The sequence below is a fragment of the Porites lutea genome, chromosome 3, assembly GCF_958299795.1.
Source record: "Porites lutea chromosome 3, jaPorLute2.1, whole genome shotgun sequence".
Taxonomy (NCBI): Eukaryota; Metazoa; Cnidaria; class Anthozoa; order Scleractinia; family Poritidae; genus Porites; species Porites lutea.
The window spans coordinates 30,302,569-30,327,568 of NC_133203.1; the positions used below are offsets into that span (position 1 = coordinate 30,302,569).

The 25,000-nt window shown below is 38.5% G+C and overlaps 1 protein-coding gene across 1 annotated transcript in view; it reads left to right on the top strand.

Moving 5' to 3' along the window:
• Positions 1–25,000, top strand: part of LOC140930904 (uncharacterized) — a 142,224-nt gene that overhangs the window by 111,268 nt on the left and 5,956 nt on the right. Inside the window, exon 24 of the mRNA XM_073380624.1 lies at positions 9,575–9,728. Within this exon, the coding sequence (XP_073236725.1) occupies positions 9,575–9,728 (154 nt within the window). The remainder of the gene's footprint in view (positions 1–9,574; positions 9,729–25,000) is intronic.

Below are 25,000 nucleotides of genomic sequence, written 5' to 3' on the forward strand. Positions count from 1 at the left end.
GATGACCAAATTTGGAAGAAATTTGACTTTAACGAGAAAATGACGTCAAAAATGCAGCGTTTTCGTAGGTTAAGGCACCGTTAACCGAGAAGACCTGGGGACGAGGCTGAGTTGTTTTGGTTTTGAATTTGAAAAAATGGCGGACATTTCACTCGTTTCAAGAGTAATAACTAGGCGAAAAAATAGCTAAAAACATGGCAAGAACAGCAAGAACACAACTCGAAGGGCGACATCTGCTATTTGGAGAATATTTGTGGAGCTGGACACACCTAAACGTACACTATCGAAGATGAACTGAACATCGATGGATCGATAGAGGTAAGAATGTTTTAGCTATGTTTTTAAACTAGGAATTATTTTGAATGAATAATAAAACAGTTATTGAATTCGGCTTTCGTATCATATGAAAAATTATGGAGATCTCGGAGGGTGTTATCCGCCTCGGCCTACGGCCTCGACGGATAATACCCTCCTCGATCTCCATAATTCTTCATAAGATACTCAGCCTCATTCATTAACTGTTAATTATAACACTGAAGCGTCAGGGTCTACATCAAGAAAAGTGATCGCGTGATAAAAACGGTTGCATATAACGTTTGAAATTTAAATTTTAGAATGAAAAGCGCGCGCTCACTCTCAATCGCGAGAACGAGAACACGTGTAGCTGTAGGAAAAAAGAAGACTGCCCGCTAAACGGAGAATGCCTGGTGAGCGAAGTAGTGTACCAAGCCACAGTCACAACCGGAGACGAAAAGGAGACATACATCGGTCTCACAGCTACTCAGTTCAAGGCAAGATACAGAAACCACCTGATGTCATTTAGACATGAAAAGAGAAGGAATGAGACTGAGCTGAGCAAGCACCTGTGGCAGCTAAAGGAGGCAAATAAGGAATTCAATATCACGTGGAAAATACTCGCCAAAGCAAAATCTTACACCAGCCTTACAAAACGTTGCAATCTATGTACAACAGAGAAGTTCTTTTTAATCTGTAGGCCTCACATGGCAACACTGAACAAGCGCAACGAACTTGTCTCTACATGCAAACATCGACGCAAGTTCATTCTAAGGTACAATCGAACATGTGAAAGCCAGAGATTGTAGCGCGAGCTTTCGTGCGACTTAGGTTTCGTATAAGAGTTGTAGGCGATTGAGAGCGAGCGCGCGCTTTTCATTCTAAAATTTAAATTTCAAACGTTATATGTAACCGTTTTTATCACGCGATCACTTTTCTTGATGTAGACGCCTCAGTGTTATAATTAACAATGAATGAATGAGGCTGAGTATCTTATGAAGAATTATGGAGATCGAGGAGGGTGTTATCCGTCGAGGCCGTAGGCCGAGGCGGATAACACCCTCCGAGATCTCCATAATTCTTCATATGATACGAAAGCCGAATTCAATAATTGTTTTATTATTCATTCAAAATAATTCCTAGTTTAAAAACATGGCTAAAACATGCTTACCTCCATCGATCCATCGATGTTAAGTTCATCTTCGATAGTGCACGTTTAGGTTTGTCCAGCTCCGCAAATATTCTGCAAATAGCAGATGTCGCCCTTCGAGTTGTGTTCTTGCTGTTCTTGCCATGTTTTTAGCTTTTTTTTCGCCTAGTTCTTACTCTTGAAACGAGTGAAATGTCCGCCATTTTTCAAGTTCACAACGAAAACAACTAAACCTCGTCCCCAGGTCCTCTCGGTTAACGATGCCTTAACCTGCGAAAACGCTGCATTTTTGACGTCATTTCCTCGTTAAACACAAAATTCTTCCAAATTTGGTCATCCGTAACTGGTTATGGTGAATTAAACGTGTGCTTTTAGCCAATCAGAATTGGGAAAATATTTTGAATGAATAATAATGGAGTTTAACTGAAGAGTGGGTCACCTTTTCGGTGGCCTACGAAACAGGCTTGTATTAAACACCCATGTACTCAGGATTTGAGTAGTTCACCTACTGGTCTATATATATCTCGAATGAAAAGCCTTAGCATTCTTTCTAAGCCTGATTAATTATTGTTTTTTTCTTATAATATATAATATATATATATATATATAAATATATATATATATATATATATATATATATATATAAATATATATATATTATATATATATATATATATATATATATATATATATATATATATATATATATATATTTATATATATTTATATTATATATTATAAGAAAAAAACAATAATTAATCAGGCTTAGAAAGAATGCTAAGGCTTTTCATTCGAGATGTAGTTCCTGAAGACTATCAAGTAAGGCCAGAATCGCTTAAACCCTCTTACGCATCAAGCAAGGCGAAAAACGAAAACGGTGCCATCCGAAATCGGATTTCCGACTTTGACAAGCGACGCATTTCGCAACCATAACCGAATAAACAAACCAGCAATGAATACAGTAACAGATAGCAGCTGTATTTCATTTTGTACATCCAGAGGGAAAAGACAGTTTAAAACATCACAAGTAGACACAAAACTCTGTCAGCTTCAGCTGTTAAAGTAAAAAAGTTTCAAGATGCTGCATATATTTTCCGCATGCACTCACTTGTCAAATTTTGACCAGTCAGAGCATAAAAATTGGACGTAGAGCGTGACCAACGTGTGACCATCGCAAGAAAAGGTCTTCCCCGCCTGTATTTTTAAATAACTGCCTGAGTTTATGCGTCTGAGGTCATTTTGAAATCAAAATCTTAATACTGCGGGGTCAAGATATTTCATATGAATTAATAAAATAAATAAACTTGAGCCTGCGATCATTTGAAAACTAGTAACTTGTCAGCGAATAACTTCTACTCCACCTCGCGCGTGTGGAGCTCCGCTATCAAGCAAAAGATATATACGTGACCATATGTCACCATCGCAAATAAAATCGCCAAATTCAAGAGGCTCCAGGATCACTAACACAAAATTTAATAGAAAATGTGGGACTAAACTACCCTTAAGCCGTTTTTAGAACATTTATTTGCGATGTTTTTTAACTTTGAAATTCTACAAATACTGTTTTGGTCAGGAGAGCTAATGAGTATACTTTGCTTTAAACCGAAGTTTACCAGCTCCGTCTCGGCAAATTCGGGCGGCGATGGTACAATAGCTGTTCTTTTAAACAGCTCTTTTAAATCTTCGCTTTTGGGTGTCAACGCTTGTGTTAAAATCGATGTAGACCAGGTGCTGTAGAATACCAAGAAACTATCAGAAAACTGTGAACACCATGAATGTTAAAAAAGAGTAAGAGTAGTATAAGATTATTATCTGTTTAAAAATTTTGCCACTTCCAAGTTCAGCCGTTAGGAGGTTTCATAAGTCATAGGGATAAAGGTTAAATGCAGCATTTAGTTAACTGTATTTTTCAGGTATAAACTACCCAGGATACGCAACAGGATTGATTAGAGTATTTTTGCAAGTTAACTGTACTTTTCAGGTATACTCTACCCATGATACTCTACAGGATTGATTAGAGTATTTTTGCACGTTAACTGTAGTTTTCAGGTATACACTACCCATGATACGCTACAGGACTGATTAGAGTATTTTGCATGTTAACTCTAGTTTTCGGGTATACAGTACCCGTGATACGCTACAAGACGGATTAGAGCATTTTTGCACGTAAACTGTAATTTTCAAGTTTACACTACCGATGATACGCTACAGGACTGATTAGAGTATTTTTGCGTGTTAACTGTAGTTTTCATGTATATCGTGTTTTCACATGACGTCACGGAGGCCATATTAGTGTCCCAAAACAACGAAACGGTGGCCATGTTGGTGTCCCAAACCAATCCGCTGGGAGTTGAACTCTTTTCTTATGCAAACGCTCTCTTTTGTTCCAATAAATTTACATAGATGCTGGCCACGTCAGTGAAAACACTCAATACACTACCCATGATATGCTACAGGACTGATCAGAGCATTTTTGCATGTTAACTGTAGTTTTCAGGTTTACACTACCCAGGATACGCCACAGGATTAATTAGAGCATTTTTGAATGTTAACTGTAATCTTCAGGTATACACTATACAGGATACTACAGGTTAATATCATGCATCGAGCTTCTGCGAATTACTATTATTTATTTATTTATTTATTTTTTGGAGAAGAGAGCTGACTATCTTGGTAAAGCAAATGAGTTAACGAGTGTTGAAGTAATATATCAAACATGAGATGCAGTGTTTCATCACCAGATGACACACCGAGAAGAGAGTTGAAAATACGACGCGCAGCGGAGTATTTTTGACGAACTTCGAGGTGTTTCATCTGGTGATGAAACACTGTGTCGAATGTTTGATATTTCTTCTCAAACAAAATCATTTTTGAAGGAGAAATTAAGGATGCAAAAATGAGCAGTTTTTCATCTGATATCCAAACACTCATTAAACATTAATTTCCTTTGAATTTTCTTTATGAATTATTAATGAGTTTGAGAAGTAGATATTCAGAACGATTTAAGAAAATAATAATTGCTGGCTTTCAGCGTCACGCCATTCAGAATAGATCAAAATAAACATCAAAACCGTTCAATAGATATAGTCCGGAATCTGGGAAATGAAAGGAGGTACACTGTAAATATACCAATTTCCTCGCCAAGATTCAGGTCAGAGGAGTATTCCGTATACGAGATATCCGAAGAAATGTTTTACCCAGATTTATAGAGATTTGTATGGAGACGCCATGCTGGTGCCCACCTGGCTGGGCCCCGAATTTTGGTACAAAAGCGTGAATTTATTCCTCGAGGAACTCATAAACATTAAAGTAATACTGCTTCTAATCCATGAACTGTTTAGATAGCAAAATTTCCCAAAAAAGTCACTTTTTTAACCTACATGACAGCTCTCTCAGCCGTCATGTAAATGCCACGTCACGCAGAAGCTTAAGAATTCAAGCGTACTCTATCACAAAACCAAGAACCCTTTTGAAGCGAAAATTTGTATGAAAATTAGTTTTCAGCTGCTCTAATACATCATTATAGTAAAATCCCAGTAGGATCGACAGTTTTGTAGTTTGAATTTTAGTGACGTCATGTGAAAACCAACAATTCAGGTTTAACATCAAATGCCAATGACATAATTAAGTATTCTTACCTGTCTGATGTTTCTTCCTTTGTTCTTGATTACTGATATGTCATTGATCAGGGCCCCAAACAAACACCCGCGGCGCGTATTTCTCGCCAGAAATAAAGCGATTTTATGAGTCGGTGATCAAAATAGAAAAGCAAAATAGGAAAAAGCGTCGAATGAGCAAGGCTGGCAAACGATGGCGGCATATGTAAGTGTAAAATATATGAAATATCGAGCAATTGGAACAGAATCTTTAAGTAATATACACGTTATTATTTTGTCAAATACATCATAAGGGAAACAAGTGCGAAAAAAAAGAACATATATATTTCGGTGGATATTTTCCCTCCATAATTTTCATCAACAATTAACTGAAATAACACTGTGAAGACTTGCTAGCAATTGCTCGGCTTATAAAGCTTAACTTACCGGGGACCATAGCCCGGCTGGGATTTTCTGCATGAACAATTTCCCACACTTGTTTAGTGGTCGAACGCGATGCAGGTTAAATCGGATTCTTCTTGCCGACATTTTCCCGTTCAAATAAAATAGGACTTGCCAGGAATATTTCGTAATCTCGCCATTTTGCTCATAGTTTCCGCAAATGCAAACAGAGTTAAAGTGAGAGCGATTTTAGCAAAACCTGCGTCGCCTAGATTGACCCCCGACACCGACGGCTTGTGAAACTAGATACTGCGAGGAGAAAGGGTTTATTAATTGTTTCCTGGCAGGCGGTGACAAGTATTATAAAATATAGATTTAGGCAAACTAAAGGCGGCGCTGACCATTAGAAAACAAGTTAAATTTAGATTACTATAATGAAAACAAATTATACTAATGCATATATAAAATTACAAAATTATTGTGGACGCATTAAGCTTTAGTTTTGCTATAAAGTGCGCTGCGAATTAAATGGAAATTAGGTACACCTTTTGGCTTCCGAAATAAAATAGTAATAATAAAATATGATGGACAAATTGATGTTTTTGAACACTTTTAAGCGAACTGCTTCATCCTTTAACCCTTTCACTCCTAAGAGTGTATGGCCAAAGTAAAAATGCACGTAAGAAATATAATACAGTACTTTGCAAAAGTTCTGCCACGGGGGTTACATTTGAATAGTAACAACAAACGATTCTGTTCAGAGATTTAAAAGTTAGAGTGACAAATCACTTGATGATAACTCGGTCTAGGAGTAAAAGAATTCATTGATTAAGTAGTGGCTAGGGTAAAAAACAATCACTGACAAATGCGAATCCTTTTTATGTAAAAATTCCTAAGAAATAAATAGCATTATTCAAAAGTTCTGCCAAGGAGGTGTTATCTAGATGGTAACACCAAAGGACTTCGTCCACAGGTTAAGTAGTTAGAATCCTATAGAATGACAAACCATCTCATCATAACTCAGTTTACGGTGGAACGAGATTTGCTTTGTATTTTGAATCAGTTCACAAACGTAAAAAGTGTAAAAGTGTAAAAGCCGTCCGCACGTCAAAATTCTAACAAACAAGAAATGAATTAAAATTGAAGTAAAAATTTTTAAAGATAATACCATTTATTCAAGAAACAAAGTAGAGCCAAAAATGTTCCTGAAAATGTTTCGTAAAATGGCTATAAGCTTACGTACTTTTCAACCGGATAACGCAAAGACTACAACAAACGTGCATTGCTCACCGTAGTTAATTGGCCTTTAGCCCGACTTAAAACCAAATTCAAACCAAACAAAAAGTATAACTATTCAAGCTCACCTAAGATACACTCGGTGTTAGAATCTTTGCAGGCGTTTTCTGTGCTATTAGGATCTTGATTCTTCAGGGAACCTCCAAGTTATTAAGAAAAGAGTAGGTTTTTTAGATCGAATGATCTCAAAGCCGGATGATATAATTACATTTCTAAACCAAACATCAAACAAACAAAAAACAGCTTTGAAAACAGCAAAATCTTGACGGCACCTGTATTCCGTTTATAGCTACAATAGAAGGAAAATATAGTTAAATTGGTTCAACTCCTTTGTTCAATGAATTTTAGCTTCAGTTGTCGGTCAACTTGTAGTTCTTGTAAAGAGTGCATTTTCACGCATTAATTCACCTGTCAAAATTTTGACCAGTCTGATGGATGGCAGTGAAGCGTCACCATAAGGTGATCACGGTCAAGCCACGGTCAAGGTTACAGCGCCAAAAAAGTCTTAAAACGTACATTTTTGCCTGAAGAGACGAAAACATTTTCAGTGTTTAGGTTTTGAAACTGTCGTTTGACATATAAATAGTAAGATTCACTCATTATAAAGAAGTGACTTCTACTACAAACAAAACACAACCGTAACTGTAAAACGGTCAGTGGACATCTTCAAACAACACGAGTTCTTGATGGGGTTGTATACTTGAGCCCGCGAAATGGAAACGTGATACTCGTCAGCGGATTCACTGTCTGAAAGCTGTCAATTGACCTTGATATCGATGTCCTACATTGGGACTTTCTTCCTAAAGAGTCTATGCGGACGTAAGTAAGACTTGAGCCTGCGACCAACTGAATTATCAACTGGTCAGCGTATACCTTCAAAAATATACATGACCTCGAGGAGTAGTCCACCTGAGCCCGCGATACGGTCATGTGATACTGGTCAGCAGATGGCCTATTTTCACAGCTGTCAATGAACCATAATATGGATGTTTAGTGATGTTCAGTGATATACACATTTAGCCAGGGTTAAAAGCGAAGCTCCAATTAACAAATTTTTGTTTCAATCAATCACATTAGGGCAGATTCATGTGACATTTGAGGGAAAGGCTAAGTAATTTCCAATAAAAATAATTTGCAAACGGTCCAAGAGTGAAACAAATCTTACATCGGGTTAATGGCCTTAGATGAGCACCCAAAAAATAGGGATCATCTTCGATGAGTCAAGAGCCATAATGGTTCTTGATCACAGCAGTGGGCCTGGCAAACAAATTCTTCCCAAGCAAAATAACCCATTCTCCCATCTACACCAACTTTAATTCATAAGGTTAATTGGACATCTCCGAAATTTAATTTTATACTATAAAAGCCGGTTATAAGGCAGGATAGTCCTCGCTGGCAGCCAATTTACACGTTGTAATCTGTAGGTTGCATTTCTTTGTCAAAAAGGGAGGCCAAAATAAAAAATCAAGCCGATTTTTTTTGTTCGATAAGTTTACAAAACCTTGCCAACAAATCTGGCGGTGTGTTAAGCACCCTTTTATGCTTTTTAAGCATAAACTCTGAGGTAAACAGTACTATAAGACGGTGTTTTTGTGGGACAGAATGTAGTTTTTCACAATTTTGCAAGACTAATTACACTCATTCAATAAATAGGACGATCGAAGTACTTGCTTCCTTTGCAAAACAAACTACAGAATTGACCACACTATAAAACCTTTTCATGAAAAGAATTTCATTTTGTCAGGATTGTTCAGTCAGAACAATTTGCTCCTATGTGGTGTGCAGAGCAGTAATAGGCTTTCAGCGAAAACTTTGAAAAATTTCCGAAATCACCTATACAGCCAGTCGGTCTATACAACCGGCGGAGTGATTTTAAAAAATTGCAAAAGACGCTACTAACAATCAATAAAAAAAATGTTCGGTGAAACATTTACAGAGACTTTCCGGCATTTCAGTGTTTGCTATTTTTCCAGATGAACTTGAGGCAAGAAAATCGTTCAAAGCTTTTTCTTTTACAGCCAAAGTTATAGCTAGATATCCTTCGGAACGTTTTCTTTCTATTTGCGGTCAGAAAATGTCTGAAGGCTTTTTAAAGTTCTGTAGGCTTCAACCTGATACTAGGTCAGATCAATGTCTTAAATCTTACAAACGTGCATAGTCGCATAAACTACACTCGACTTCATGAAACTAGAAAAACAAAACAAAACAACAACAACAACAAATATCAAATGAAATAATTACTCAGTGAAAATCAGCATTTTTTCTCTCACGTTTATGAAAAACTATAATTTTTGTTTTCTTGGGATTGATTTTCATCATCCATGAACTACAGAATGAACATAGTTTATCGAGGCAATTTTGTAGTCCTGTTTTGGATCGTCATAAAATAATTAAATCGTCTGCATATAATACACAATTTAGTTTGCACCGTTTGGCAAGACAAAAGGATTAGATAATGTATTTTCAAATGCGAAAGGTAGGTCGTTAATATAAAGATTAAAAAGCAGTGGACTTAAGATACAGCCTTGCCGCACACCTCTCGCGTAGTGGAATGAGACTCCATTTTAACTAACAGAACCGAAAAATTATGTTAACTAAAAGAAGCTACATTAGCGAATATTAACATGGGTATGAGCCAGGAATTTTGGTGCATAAAGCGCTACAGTTTTTTACCTCATCATTAATAATTCCTTGATTGGTTTAGGATATTAGAAAAAATAAAAAGGAATGCGGCATGAATGATTTTTTTTTTAAGCTGTTAATATTTATGGTAACATTATTATAGAACACATTATTTTCTTGATCTGCCACTTGATACCAAAATTAATGTTTCTAGGAGTGCACCAGAGGTAATATCAGATGGACATTACACCCATGCTAGTGATGTGTGGGCATTTGGAATCTTAGCCTGGGAGCTTTACGCATCATACAAGACTGGTCAACAAAGGCGAGCCATCTCAGTGCCTTACTTTTGGCTGGAAAACAAGAAGGTAATTTTCAAGGTCATTGCTTTTGGCAAACGCACGTTACGAGTTTATACACATACTAAAGTACCGATCACTTCTTCGAGGGAAACAAGCCGAAAATATTAAAAGAGATTAGACTTTAAGAATAGCCCGATTTATACCATGCCATAGAAAATACAGCCAATCAGGATACAGGTAGGCCGCTGTATTTTCGATGGTATTACACCCAATTTTCCCATCGTGCGCTGCCATCTTATTCCCGCCGAAATTTTGTAAGCGGTGACATTTTTAGTTTATTGTTGTTTGAGTCATGTCAGAAACAGTTTCTTTCCCTCAGCAGTAAGTTTGAGGTCGAAAACTCAGCCCTATATTAATAAATAAGGGGAACACCGGGGCAATTTTCGCCGCGAAGCCAGTTCACTCCCGTTCCCTCTCATGGCTCTGTATTTGTTTACATGATACCACCACCAAATGTCATGCCGGCGAGAGTCACCCCGGCGTGTGTTCACCCCAATTGTTGTCCCGGAGCGAGAATTTCACTCCGGTACGAGATCTCGCAACGGTATCATGTCAACGCGAAACGACCACACGTTTCGGTGTGAAAGCGGTCTGCCGGTAGACTGGATGTTTGCGATTTGGAATCACACGTCTATTTTATCAACATGAAGTGTACCTATCTAGTCATCATGTAAACGCGATACGAAATCAAAAAGTCATCCCGGTATGAAACTCGCGCCGGTGCCAGTTTTCTCATGTAAACAGCCTCTAAGCCACAAGACACAGCGCATGGATCCTGGCGACGTGGTTGATCGAACGAAAACTCAGCCATATATTAGTAAATAAGCCACAAGACACATCTGATGGATCCTGGCACTTGAGTTTTTTTTTTTCAGCACGTTGTTAACAGGCTTTCGATGAAATTAGTTGTTTTTTGGCGTTTTAGAATCTTTATCCCAATGGGTGCAGCTGGACGCCTTGAAAACAATGATTTTACCCGTTTCTTACTATACTGTGATGTGGCCTGGCACAGGTGTAGAAACTATAAATCTGATGCCCTCGAGAGTTTACAGCATAATGCGAAGAAGTTAGTCTTTTCCAAATTAAATTCTGGTTTCTATACTAAAGAACCAAATGCTACATTGGGTCTGGTGCTCTTGATTAATAGGCGAAAATTCACATTTTCTTGTCAACTAGAGAATGCCCTCATGGTTCAGTACCCCCTTATTTCAATAATTATTTGAATTTAAATGCCTCTCTTCATAGAGTCAAGACTAGATTTTCACCGACATTCATATTCAGAAAGTCAACCAAGAGGTTGCCAAGAGATATTAATATTTATTTTTCTGGTGCGATGGAATTTAACGGTATCATAGCCCTCAGAGTTTACAAGCTATTGTTTTGGTTGAATAATACACTTCAATTCGGCCTTAAGTTGCTAAGAACACTATAATCTGATATGGGGCGACGTGACTTACAAAACAACGTTCAGTGGCAAGGCCTACATGAAAATGGAGGAAGTAATATCGAAAGGACGAGATAAAGCAGCAGCTGGCATGCACTCACGCCAGGATTTAAAGCGGAACATATTTCCTTGTGGTACGAAAAACCTACCGAATTTGCCGGCAGCACCGACCATAGCCTATGCTCGAAAAAAATGCACCGTTTCTCCATCAAGCCACTGTGAATCGCAATGGAGAAATTTGGTAAAAAGAAAAGAAACAAACAAAACAAAACAAAGACTTGGAATTAACACAGACTGTTAACAGCCTTAGAAAGCTGTTAAAGGCGACAGAAGAAAAAGCTTCAGTTGCCTAAACAAACAGAAATATTTAAGGAATCACAGCGCTCGAAAAAAACATGCTCAAGGATTCATGCGAAGCGGTTGTCCCAAGTTAACAGATAATGCGACTGTCTGGCCATAAAAAGGTTGACTCCCTCGATGAATGCCACAAAGTTGTAAGCGTTAAAAAACTCGACGTTCGTACTGAGAAACTCAAAAGCGCATGTCTAGAATACTCGACATCCGCACCAAACGAGTTAAAGAGTTGCATATTTGTGCCAAACAGCTGTGTTTGTTGGAGAGAGTACTGCAGTTGTGGCTGGGACAGAGCTTTGATTTTGTTGTTGCTTTACAGCGTTAATGTCGTTAATGCTTTTTTTCCCGAAGTAAATGGGCTAGAAGTGCTGCTTAAAGTATTCTCATTTCAGTTTGGTACATTTCCTCTTGGTGCTTAAGGCTGGATTAATCTGGATTACTTTCAAGTTTTATTTTATCAGATTCGCCAAAATGAATTCTGTCTAGGGTGACCGCAACAGCCTGAGGTCAATTACAGCGGCCCCGGAACAGTCCCAACTCCCACGAGAGATAGACCACCAAGCCGAGAGCTATATCCCCTCCGCTTGACGAACAGTGTGGGTTCTTAACCTTATTCAGACCTGAAGGGACATTTGAAGCCCTCCCCCCCTCCCACCCACGCTAGAAAGTTGAATAACTTCATAACCGTTAGAGTTAGGACCACCAAAGTTAGCGACATGTATCAACATTTAGCTGGAAACATTTTAAATTCGTCGTGACGTGTTCGTCCACATTGATCTTACCTTAGCCATGTTTTGCTGATTGAATTATTATATTACACTCAATTTAACGTTATTTCACCAAAGTTATTGTAACTGTTAATGAATTTTTTTAGTGACTAGTTTGAGGAAAAACGTGAGTTAATGTGATCAAATGGCAGAAGCTCAGTTAGATTTTCAGCAGTGTTCACTTCTCATAGAATTTCATATTTTGTTTATTTTTTTCCCTCCAAAGCTCCCTTTTATACTCAGACTAAGGTTTCTGTGAAAGACCGTTGTTTATTTTGATTTCAACGGACGAACTGGGACGAGAAATTATAGCATCTCATTTTGAGGAAAACATGGACGCCGTGTTTGAAATTTCGTTAGTTAGCGTTTTTTAGCCCCAGGAAAGCGACCCTGTTGGAATATTCAAGGATTTTAAAATCCAATTACTTTGTCTGGGGACGCTCAAACTGCATCTCGCGTAGCAGTCAGTGTTGTAGTCGAGGACATTTTCTCCTTCCCCTTCGAAAAAAAAAAAAATCAAAAATCCATTAGCGTGGAGATGCAGGGAAAAGTTTTGTGCTTTCTTCAAAGGTTTGAGGAAGGGATGAACATAAATACTGCAAGGAATTTTCGGTTGGTTGAAGGTAATTTGCATCGGCGCTCTTGCTGTCAATTTCTGTGCTACAATAACAAAAAAATATCAGTCTCTAGAGACTTAGAAAACCGTCTTTAACCATTACCGAAAGTTTTATTATATTAAGTTTTGTTTTCTTTTTACAGCGACAAACGAAGCTTTTAGCGAGAGAAGAGCGTTCTATGTTTTACACTCTGTCTGTCATTTAGCGTGCAGAAAATAACAGTTCTGCGATCTGGTCAATCGGTCATGTATCAATGAGGAATCTCGACTCACAGTCAACGAGCAACAAAACGACGATTCTGAAGTAACTCGTCAAACACAGGACAACTTTTAAGCGGTTTAATAAACATATTTCATGTACACAAAAGACCGAATTTCTGAACCACACCTATATCATTTGCAAAACTGCTGAAACTACCTCGATCCATTCCCTCGATTTTGAATGTAACAACAACGGCTTTCCGGGCAGTGAAAAAAAAAAAAAAACGTGCAAGTGTATTCATAACATTGCAAAATTAAATTCAAGATACAATGCATTAAATATGAATTGAAGATTTGAAAGAAATGATTCTACAAGCAATAGGCAATTCAGATATCGCTATTGAAATAAAAATGCAGATTCCCATTCCTCCTTTAAATCTGCTCTGAAAACATTCCTATTTAGGAAATCTTGTTTTGAGTTATAAAAAACATTACATAGGTTTTTTTTTATTTAAATTTATTTTATATCAGTTTATGCAATTATTTTTCGATTTTATAATCGACTGTTATTATCATAATCATTTTTATTTGTTATTAATGACATGTAAGCGCATTGAGATTTTTTGAATGCGCCCATGAAAACTTTACTATTGTTATTATTATAAAGTCAATTCGTGGACCACGAAAATTCTTAATCGTCCGCAATACGCCATGGAAAGTGACAAAGTGTGTTTAAAGATACCTCGATTTATCCGAATAAAATGGAAAAATGGAATATATTTAAATAATTCAAATGGCGGATTCTTCCAGTTCCTTCGTTAGTAATAAATGGCGTCATTATGACATCAGTTCTATTGTTAGAGATAATTTATGTGTTAGCAAACTTCCTTGATTTTATCAGAGATCTTACTATTTAAGAATTCTTCGTTTTTTGTTTCCCTTGATGGAAATTTGGATTCTACCAATGTATTTTGCAATATGATGTCACAATGACGTCAGATTACGTCATTGCGTCAATCAAGTTATGCCAAGTTGGAAATAATATATTATTGTGTGTAGTTTTAGTGGCCGTAGAATGAGCGGTTTTGAAATTCTAGAGGGGAGGCCTCCGAGGCCTCCCTGGTGGCAGGAAGCAAAAAAACAAACAAACAAACAAACAAAAAAGGAAAAAATAAAAAATAAGGCCCGGTGTGAATGGAGTTAACATCCCACAGAATGTATATATGTATATATAGTCCTTATCCGAGAAGACTAGAAAGTCTGACCGTTTGCAGATGTCTTTATAAAGGCAGCACGTTCTCCTCAGTTCGTTAGAGACCCTGAGTGTTGGTCCGGCCGGGGCTTGAACAAACAGCGTCCCGCTCGACAAACCAGAGCTTATCCAACTTAGTTAATCGGGCGGCGGTTTGTTTAGTCTTTGTTTTGCTAACCTTCGGACGTACAAGGGAGGGGTAGATGCCAACCCCCCATAAGGTTTTTCTGAGTTTTTACCCAGAGGATAAAACATCAGCACCTGACTTTTTCAGTAGCTATTCGTTCATCACTTGCACGGATTTTGAGATGAGTTTAGTGGTGGTCAGTTGTTATGGTTACGAGATATGACGTTATAAGTAGCAGGTGGTCAAGCCAATTTGGAGTGAAAATAAGTGTTTTTTCAACTTCTTTCAAAAAGAAAAGTAAATCTTGTGGCTAAAATCATGCAAAGTGTTTATTTATGTGTTATTTTTCATGTAAAGCACAAAAAATTACCATTTTTCACGGTTTTAACCTGATTTCCAATTCTTGGTAAAATCCAAGATGGCTGCCAAGATGGCGACCATTCTTGGTGACGTCACGGGCCTCCAGCAGCGCCACCACCCATAAAATATACCTCATCTTGGTAAGAAGATCAAAGGCTTTCCACTAAAGGTAAAATCGTTTCAAAATACTGCAACATATCAAAAATCCGGGGTGGGGTTCCATTCACCCCCCCCCCCCCCCACCTCTTCTCCCCCTTGTACCACGGTGGGGGTATGAATTTGCTTGTACATCTGAGGGTTAATTCTTTAGGGATTCAAGTTCTTTTTTTTCTTTTTCCTTTCTTTTGCCTCTCTTTTAGATTATTGAATAGCACGAGCTCTTATGTTATATTTAATCCAATCCCATATCATTCAATAATTAGTTAATTTTTTCTGACTTTTCGCTTTCCAAAAGAGAATCATCCTGGTTTATTCTATCCAACAGTGATCAGTTCATTTTCCAATTCCCTGGCCTTTCAGTTCGTTCTCTAACTGTCCAAGTTCAAAAGTGATAGCATCATGATCTCTTCGAAAAGCAGGGATTAACAACTCAACAAAATCGGTCAAATCATTAGATGTAGAAGTAGTATATGGTCAGAATTAGCAGTTTTCGAGGAAAGCAAAAATGGGCAGCAAAAAAATAATAAATGGCTCATGAATAAAATACGCCGCAAACTGTTGTTGGATTAAATAGGCCATTTGCACGATGGCGTCATTTTACTACTACGACCAGATTCCTTTTCGTTTTTCCTTTCATATTCAAATTTGGTAATCCCAGCGAGGTTTAAATAACAAAAGGTCTAATTTGCACAAGAAAGCAAACCCCTGAAGGATTCTGGTCGTAGTAGTAAGATGATGTCATCATGCAAATGGCCTATTGAAAAGACACCGTAAGTGGGCGGAGACAAAATAAAACAAAAAAAATCATGTTTACACAAGTACTTGTTAAAAAGAATGTTTTCAGTAGGTTGAAATACATAATTAATAACCTTCTTAAAATGCGGGAAAATGTTGTTTCTCGAACATCAGGTGGTGTTCAGCCGTTATATGGGTATGAAGCCACCTAAAATCACTGAGTCGTAACGTAATTTTAAACGTTTTACTTCCTGCTCTTTTCATTATCTAACAATTGTTAAAGTTCCGGCTCACTGATTCTTGGCGCGCAAATTGAGCATAGTCATGAGGGTACAACCAAATTAATTCTATGAAACTCAACTCACACAAAAATTAGTCCGACATGAAAATTCTTTATTCTAATCTTCACTACATTACAACAATAAAAAAAAAAACAATCCTCCTTTTCGCTCCCCTCTTCAGAACGGGAATAAAAAGTGGTTTCCAATGTCTTCGCGTATTTGTGTGTTATTGCTCCCCGATCGTGACACCGAAGACAGCCGTCTTTCATGTAATTTCTCTCCTCGTGGATCTGGTGATCACATGTAGGACAAACCTTGTGTGAATCGTGCCAAAAGCATTTAACACATTTCATGATAAATGTCCCATACACATTAGAATGCTCACAATATTCACAGAGAATTTCAGAGTGGAAGGGATCGACTTTTCAGGGTTATTGCTTTCTGTTTCCTAACTGTCGTTTTCAGTGCCGTTGTCGCTCTCTTGGATGCCTTCTGCTTCACTGCCATTCGCATAAGCTATCTCTATGAACTGTCTATTCTTCTTTCGTTCACGGAAGTATTCTCTCCATTTTGGTGGTCTTTTTCTTTACCAAATCACTTAGCACCTTGTTGCTTTTGATTAAGCCCTTATCGACTCCTAACTCCGCACGTCCATCTAGGAATGTATTTAACGAACCAAGTTTGCTCACGTCATCGTTATGTGGTAGTAGTACATACCCAACTAGCTCGGCGATGTTTGTCACGAGAATTATGCTTTTATTTCGAAGTAGCTGTCCTCGGAGAGTCCAGAATAGAATATCTCTGGAAATGACAATGCTATGCAACAAACCAGAAACACGCTCTTTAGGCACCGCTTGGGACACGTTACTCAAATCATCTTTAATCCTTGGTTCTTCATCTTCCCTTTCATCATGAGAACTTCCGCTCTCTTCATTTTCACTCTCATCAACCAAATCTCGATCTGTACCGATGGAAAGCGGACCTCGAATTAGTAACATATAGCTTTGTATCCTGACGAATAGGTATTGAATAAAACCATCATCTTCTTCTACAAGGTTCGGTTCTTTGGTTTTTAATGAACAACTGTTTCTGCTAGCTTTAGTAGAGCATCTTCACATGACAACAATTTCTGCTTATTTTATTCGGGGATGAGAATGTCGTCCTAACGTACATTGTATAAGACTTGCAGTAATGCATGTTGTGGAGTGGCGGTCCGTAAGAGAACCGAAAGAGAGACTAGGGACTTTAAGATCCAACGAAGCGACGGCAACGAGAACGTCGCCTAAAAAGTGAATTTGCGTTTTTTGCAGTTTTTATCGCGATTATTCCTACCCATTTACTTTCTCAAATATAGATGAACCCTCCTGAAGTTAAATCCCAAGGGACCATATCTAAGTTTAGAAAAAGAAATAAAATTTTGTCGCTGCTTGTTTACGTTGTCCTTAAAACACGAAATTAGGCATTTTGACGTTTTGGTCGTGCAAAGACGGCAAAGAAATGTACAAAAAAAGTGTGCTGCACGTGCAAATTTGTTGTTTTCCTCATTAAACCTGTTGTTGTTGTTGTTGGTTTTTTTTTTGACGTTCTCGCTGCCATTTGTATCGTTGGATCTTGAGCTGGACAGACAGCTAATTGTTGAAGAAAACCAGGATTGTTCTTCACTACATGAGACAATGCTACAAAATGAACTAATTGGTAGTAACTTGGAGGGACAAAATAGAAATGAGGAGGAGGAGGAGGAGAAGGAGAAGGAAAACAATAAAACTGAGGTGGAAGAGGGGAAGGGAAAACAACAAAAATGACGAGGAGAAGGAGGGACAATATAATTGAGAAGGAGGAAGGAATAAATAGACCAATTCCGATATTATAAAAATTTGTACTTGGCTGCGATGCTTGAGGGAATAAAACAAAAGAAATCATCTTGAGGCTCAATAATGAATAATACATTTCTTTTGTTTTAATCCCCCAAGTATGAATTTTTATATGTCAAAAAAGGTCTATTACATTTTATGGCTTGCCAAACCTATGTAAATGGGCAACATTCGACCTTTTTCGCAGTCTACATTATATTTCTGACGAGTTGACATAAGTTAGTCCTGTTCCTTTTTCGACAAATCCAGTAGAAAAGATAATATGCAAAGGCACGTGGTCTCACTCCATTTCAAACAGTTCCAGTGACTTTACAAAAGTGTCAGCTGTTTCGCTTGGAGCATCCTTTCGCGTGCATGGTTGCTTGAATTACTAGGTCTGGAAATACATCCTGGGTTCAAGGCCAGTTACCTTCCCCCAGAGAGGACCGTCTGGTGTTTTTCACCATGCATGGCAACCTGCATACACAGAAGTGCAAGTCGCCGTGATCAAGAAGCTAAACGATACTTCCAGTTACAAATCAGATACCTTGCTTTCAAAGAACAATAAAATACAGAACACGACCGGAAGAGATAAACAGCACTGTTCCTGACTTAACATCACACACACACACACAAATCTGCGACAGCAGAGGCAGTATTCTCCACTCCCCTTAACCCCTTTAACGTAACACCTGATTTAAAACAGGGCGCCATCTTACAAAAACATCATAAAAAAAGGCTACACCCGTCCACCACCCTTAAATCCTACAAGTAACCGGAACTTCAGCAATTGTTTGACAATGAAAGCTGCAGGAAACAAAAGGGACTCTGTAAAATGAGGAAACGGACGGGGGACGGCGAAAAATGATAAATAAGTAAATAAATAAATAAATAAGTAAATGTATAAGACAAATATGCCAAGGACCTTACGCAAAAGAGAGGACAGAAACTGCAAATCTTCCTCCCCGGCCAAGAGTTGGAACTGACATCCGAGCGAGCCACATAACTGCCCTCTCTGATATTTATATTTTTAATATTTTAATATTTTAATTGTTAATTTCAATTGATTGATTGATTGATTGATTGATTGATTGATTTATGAACGTCGCCAAGACTCCTGGATCACTCACAGAGCAAGCTCCACTACGAGGACCAGATAGTAATTTTAATACTAACAAAAATGACAATACAGTAGAAACAACAAAAACCGGCAATGGAAAACAGAATTGGGGTAAACATCGATAAAAAAATAAATAACACATACGATCGAGGAAGCTGTTCAATGGCCGACTAGTGTGGCACTTAATACACACACTCTTATAGGTCTGGGGGGTGTCGACATCATAAACATACTTAGTTCTTTCTTAAAGTGCGCTACTGAACAGTCAATGTTCTAGAGGTGGGCTGGTAAAGTATTCCAGATTCTTGGGGCTCTACAGTAAGGTGCCGGTGTTGGATCTAACAGTATTCAGCAGCGTATCTTTAGAGGAGACAGTGCGCCTGAGTCTAGTAGAATTCATTACTGAAATAAAAGGATCCGATAGACTAACTAAACATTTAAAAACGTACACCATATCTAAAATTTCGTGCCAGTAACTTAGTGGTAGCAGCATAGTTTTCAAAAGCCTCTGCTTATACCTAACTTCAGACCGATACGGCAAAGACAAAGTGAATTTTGTAGCACGCCTTTGAATTCTTTCGATGTCAAGGATAAGATTGACAGCTTGAGGAGCCAACACCTGCGAGCAGTATGCGAGCTTGCTGCGAACTAGTGACGTATAAAGTAACTTGCAAACTCGCTGCTCATGAGTGTCGAAAGCTGACCTCCGGATAAAGCCAAGCATCCTATTGGCCTTCGAACAAGCTGCCTGCACTTGGGAGTTCCATTTCATATGTCTTGTAACTAAAACCACAAGGTCCTCCTGAGCTTCCATTGTCTTAACTTGGACATCGGATAATTGATAAGGTAATAAAAAGTAGCCCGCGCTTGGATTGATTAAGATCCATTTGCCAGAGATCACACCATTGGTTAATCTGGTCGAGGTCGCGCTGTAGGCAGGCACCATCCTCCATCCTTTTGATTGACTGGTGGCACTTCGTGTCGTCGGCGAAGGGAGCAACAGATGTTGAGGTCGCCACGTCAGAAAGAACATCTACACATATGAGGAACATGCGTGGTCCAAGTATTGATCCTTGAGGCAAGCCTGACAACACAGGGAGAGATTTAGAAGTGACCCCAAGAACGGTGACCCTTTGGACACGGTCAGTGAGATAGTCTTCGAATCAAGACAGGATGGTACCGCAGATGCCGAATCGCTGGATCATTTTGAGCAGCAGTTCGTGGTTAACCCTGTCGAAGGCTTTAGCGAAGTCAAGATAGATAGCATCAACCTTTACTCGCTTATCAAGCTTTTCGCTTCTGTTGTAAAGGACTTGAAGTAACTGGGCCGTGGTGGATTTGCCCTTTAAAAACCCGAAATGCAACTTTTGAAGCTGAGGAGAGATGCGGACGATAACTCTGTTGTACACGCAACGTTTGAGAACTTTTGAGACAAGAGGCAAAAGAGAGATGGGTATATAGTTCGATACCTCCTTAGCAGTACCGCCTTTTAATATTGGGACGATGTTAGATTCTTTCCAAGAGGATGACATTTTTCCCAATTGCAACCACTTGTTGAAGAGGGCACACAAGGAGAGGAAAATTTGCGGCGCGCAAACCTTCAGCAGCTTGGCAGGAATCTTGTCAGGGCCTGTTGCTTTGTTAGGATCCAGCGATAGTGGTACATCGTGGACTTCAGACGGCGACAGAGAGATAACACTTATTGTCCTAAGAGTATTGTTCTTGAAATCACAGCAAGTCGGGGGTTGCAGGTTAGCGACGCAGTTGGAGCTGGTACACGGAGGTTTGGCGACCGAGTAGAAGTAGTCTTTGAGCAAGTTAGCAATATCGCCGGGATTCTTCATGGAAAAAGTAGAATCACTACGAGTCCATGTCATTTTGTTAGGGACGATGGACTGCTTGAAACCAGAATTTATTTTATTTCATTTTTTTATTTCATTTATTTTATAGCGGAGCTCTCGCGCGCGAAGCGCGCAGCGGAGCACCATGGGTAAAAAAATGTAGTAAACTACCCATCCGAGAAAATTTGGTCATCACGTGACCGTACACCGACCGCCCGCCCGACCGTCCGTCCGCACCACAGACATACCAATGTAAAATAATTGGCAACCCAAATGCAACACAAGGTTTTATTTGGAAAGAAATCGCATGGCCGCCCGGACTTTTAGAAAGAAAAAACAACAACAAAGTCGTGTCTTTTTCAACGTTATTTTTGATGTTTACACTCACGTGGATAACAGAGAAACTGAGCTAGAGCTAGTTTCGGAGAACAAAAGAGAAGAATTTTGTAGGAAGAAAAACATGAAAATTCAAAGCGGCTGTGAGACAATGAGAAATGCTCGTGGCCAGGAAGGTGAAACTGAGCGGCAGTGAAAAATAAAAGCGAACATCAACACAGGAGACAAAATATTGGGTAAGAATTCCTCCATAAAAATAATGTGCAACTAGGAAGTTTGACGTTTAGTCCTACAAAACAGCGTTGTAGTTGTGCAAAACAACGGCAAAGAAGGACGAAAAGCGTGCTGCACGTGCAAATTTTGTTTTTTTGCTAATTAGAAAAAAAAGTGTGCTGCACGTGCAATTTGTTTTTTTGCTAATTAGATCTATTGATGCCATTTCTATTGGCCTCCCCGTTTAGCATTAGACGATTTAATTTTTTTTGTTTACAAGTTTTATTAACAAGAGCTTCGCTTTTAGCCCTGGCTAAATCTATATATTATTTATCTTATGCATTTATTTATTTGTTATTATTTTCTGCCGTCTGCCATCTGCCGTCCGCATCCGCCGTCCGTTTCGGCATTTTCGCTGATAAGTGCATAAACTCGTAGCGAGCCACACAAAAAAAATCCGGCCTGATATTTCATTCTGGCCTTTCCATTAGACAGAGAGATAAAACCGATAAGTTAGAACGTATAAATTCGCCACCACCAAGGAGTATCGTGCCTTATTAACAGCCTTTATGGCATAAAATTATATTTCGGGACTGTTCAATTACTCTTATAAGATAAAGGTGGTGTAGGTGGGCAAATATGTTATTTTGCTTGGAAGGGATTGTTTTCCACGCCTAATCTACTGTGATCAAAGGTGACTGCTTTGGTTTCGGTGTACATATAAGACTATTAACTCGAAGAACGATTTTAGGTCTTGTTTCATACTTGCGCTGTTTCCAAATTATTTTGTTCTCTAAAATCACCCAGCCCCACCCTTTAAAGTCATATGGATCTCCCCAGTTAACTGATTTGTGGATAATTTACAAGTTTCTGTTGTTTGATTCATACATTTATTAACTGGAGCTACGCTCTCAGTCCTGGCTAAATCTATATATTATATATCCTTTTCTAGTATGATGTTGCCAACAGAGGCCAGATTTTCATTTTGCAAAATTGAAAATAGACTGAAAAAATTCACACGTCATACTCTTTGTTCGGCGCATAAGCATTAATCTGCACATAGTTGTTGTTGTTGTTGTTTTCTTCCTAGGATGCAAGCGTAATGTATCGCCCCTGGGGTCTTTTCATCAATGGCACATACAATCACTACCCATTTTTAAACAAAATTGCAACACCTCGTGATAATTTATCATCTCCGCACCCTATTCATGTCTCCATTGGTTACCTGTCGCGGTGATCGAGTCCGTCTCTTGTAAAAATACAACCTCGGCTTTACGTTTAAGAGACCAGAGAAAGGTATTCCTCATTTTGTGGAAATCACTTGAGCTCTTCACACTAAGCAATATTGGTTTGAACGCACAAAACAACTAATGTCACTACATGCAAATTGGTGGGACTGCATAGCTAAAAACAAACTAGTCGAAGGTGTAAAGAACAAAGGAGGGCGTGAATATCGGCATACTTGAAGGGCAAGTAACGGATACTGAGTGTGCATTAATAAAATTTGCTAAAAAACAGTAAATAAAAAGAAAATAGTGAAAAGCGATTTAAAAAAATGAATTAGATACCACACCAAAAAATGAGAAAAAGACAGGAAAACACACTAATCACCATAGCTAAAACATTGGTCGGAAAAAAAAAACACCTCTGAAAGGAAAAATAATGGTAAGGATTGGCGTGTTATACGGGGCTACATAATTCACCTTTTCAGTGCAGGCAATGTTCTGTAACAACTTAAAATCATGGAGTCTATCTCGGTTGTCCAGTTGAGGTTTTCGTGCACTTTCGTACGAAGTAAGCCAAAAGTTTAAAACTTCCGCTGGATCCTTTCCTTTTGAGGAGAGATTGATTCAGCGTTCGTCTAGTCAATGCGTTTTTGAAAACCGAACGGTAGAAAGGAGCATAACTTTAGTCTTCTTTGGGTTGAGCGCCAAGTTACATTGCGATAACCAGATAAACAACTTAATATCGAACACAAGTTGCATCTCCGCCGGACAACTCTGAAGTTCAAAAAGTTTACAGTGACCATAAATCGTGGTATCTTTTGCATATTGATGAAACCTAAGTTCAGCTGGGAGTACTTCAGTCAAGTCCTTGCTATACAGGTTTAACATGACAGGACCCAGATTGTATCCCTGATGTACCCCAAAAGGAACATCTATGCGTTCAGATAAGCGATCGATCGTTGATTTGGACGTAATGCGTTCGATCAGTCAAATATAACAATCCAATGTAAAGAGGACTTGGAAAACTCTAGGTTATGCAACTTACGCAGAGCTAACTCATACGCTATTGTATCAAAAGCTTTAGAAACTTCCGCCAAAACCGCAATGGTGACCTCTCCTCTGTTCGCAGCCCGGATGATTCAGTGTTTATTCCAAGCAAAGTATTTCGGGTGAAATGGCCATTCCGTTATGCTTTTAAATTTGGCTGAAGTGCAGCAGCTGCCGTGAGAAAATCCACCATTTCTCGTAGAGACAGTGTTTCATAAACTACTTTTAACACAGAAAAAAATGGAGAAGGAACAAAAATCGTCATTTGCTTGCGATTTAGCCACCTTCAGAATGTGATTGGTGCATGCAACCTTCCAGAGAATTGAAAATTTCAGCTTCGAAATGCACATATTTAAGATGTGTGCTAATTAAAGAGAAATGCTAGATTACCCGAAACTAGCTTGAAGAAATTGGTTGGAATGATATCTGGACAAGAAGAGCATACAGTCAGACCACAGAACTTTCATCTAGGTGACACCCTTCAGATACAAAGAAGTATTAGGGTCCTCCACAGGCGTATTAATAAGCCTATGGAGCCCTACAATTCCTCGCGTTCAGCTTTAGAAGCAAAGTGCATGTTCAGTTCAGCCAGAACGAAAAGTTAGTGGTTGATGACTAGAATGGAGTATGCGATGGATCATCTTCCAAACTTCCTTGCGTCGCTTAGACAAGAGTGCACTTGTTATAAATATTTTCTTTGTTTTGCTGATCAGCTTCTTAATGCTATTGCGGAAGGATCTGTCTCATAAAGCCTCATTGTGAGAGGGTGTGTGTGACTCCTTGCCACCCTCACACGCTCTCTCCAAACAGTCCAAAGTAGGAGTATTGAAGGCGCTGACTTGTTATTATTTTGTTAGAATCCTCTAAAACATATGGAAGTTGAGGAAAATCCTCCCTGAAAAAAAATCCCCGCTTTTCTCGATTGTTGTTTTGTTAATTTTATCGTTTTGGCCGCGCATACGATGTTGGTGACTACAGTTTCGTAAGAAAAAAAAAAAGAAGAAAAAATGGTCTAACGCTACATTTACTGTTACATTTAACATTAAATTCGTTTATAAAAACTTGATTTTCTGCACGGTTGCTGTGTAATCAATGTTCATTAAAGATAGTAAATATTTTCTGTATACAGCTTTGATCTTACTTCGTTGTTAATAAAAAGTAAGTCTATCGAAGCATTGTCATGATCAATAACTAAAAACATATTTCTAGCGTTGGAACGTAACTTTTAATGCACCAAATTGCCAATGCATGATACATTACGGTGCATAAAGGCTCGATTACCGTTCTAATTCTCGTTTCGTGCATCGTGCCTTTGTCCTTGAGGCACTATTTAAGCACGATAATCATTT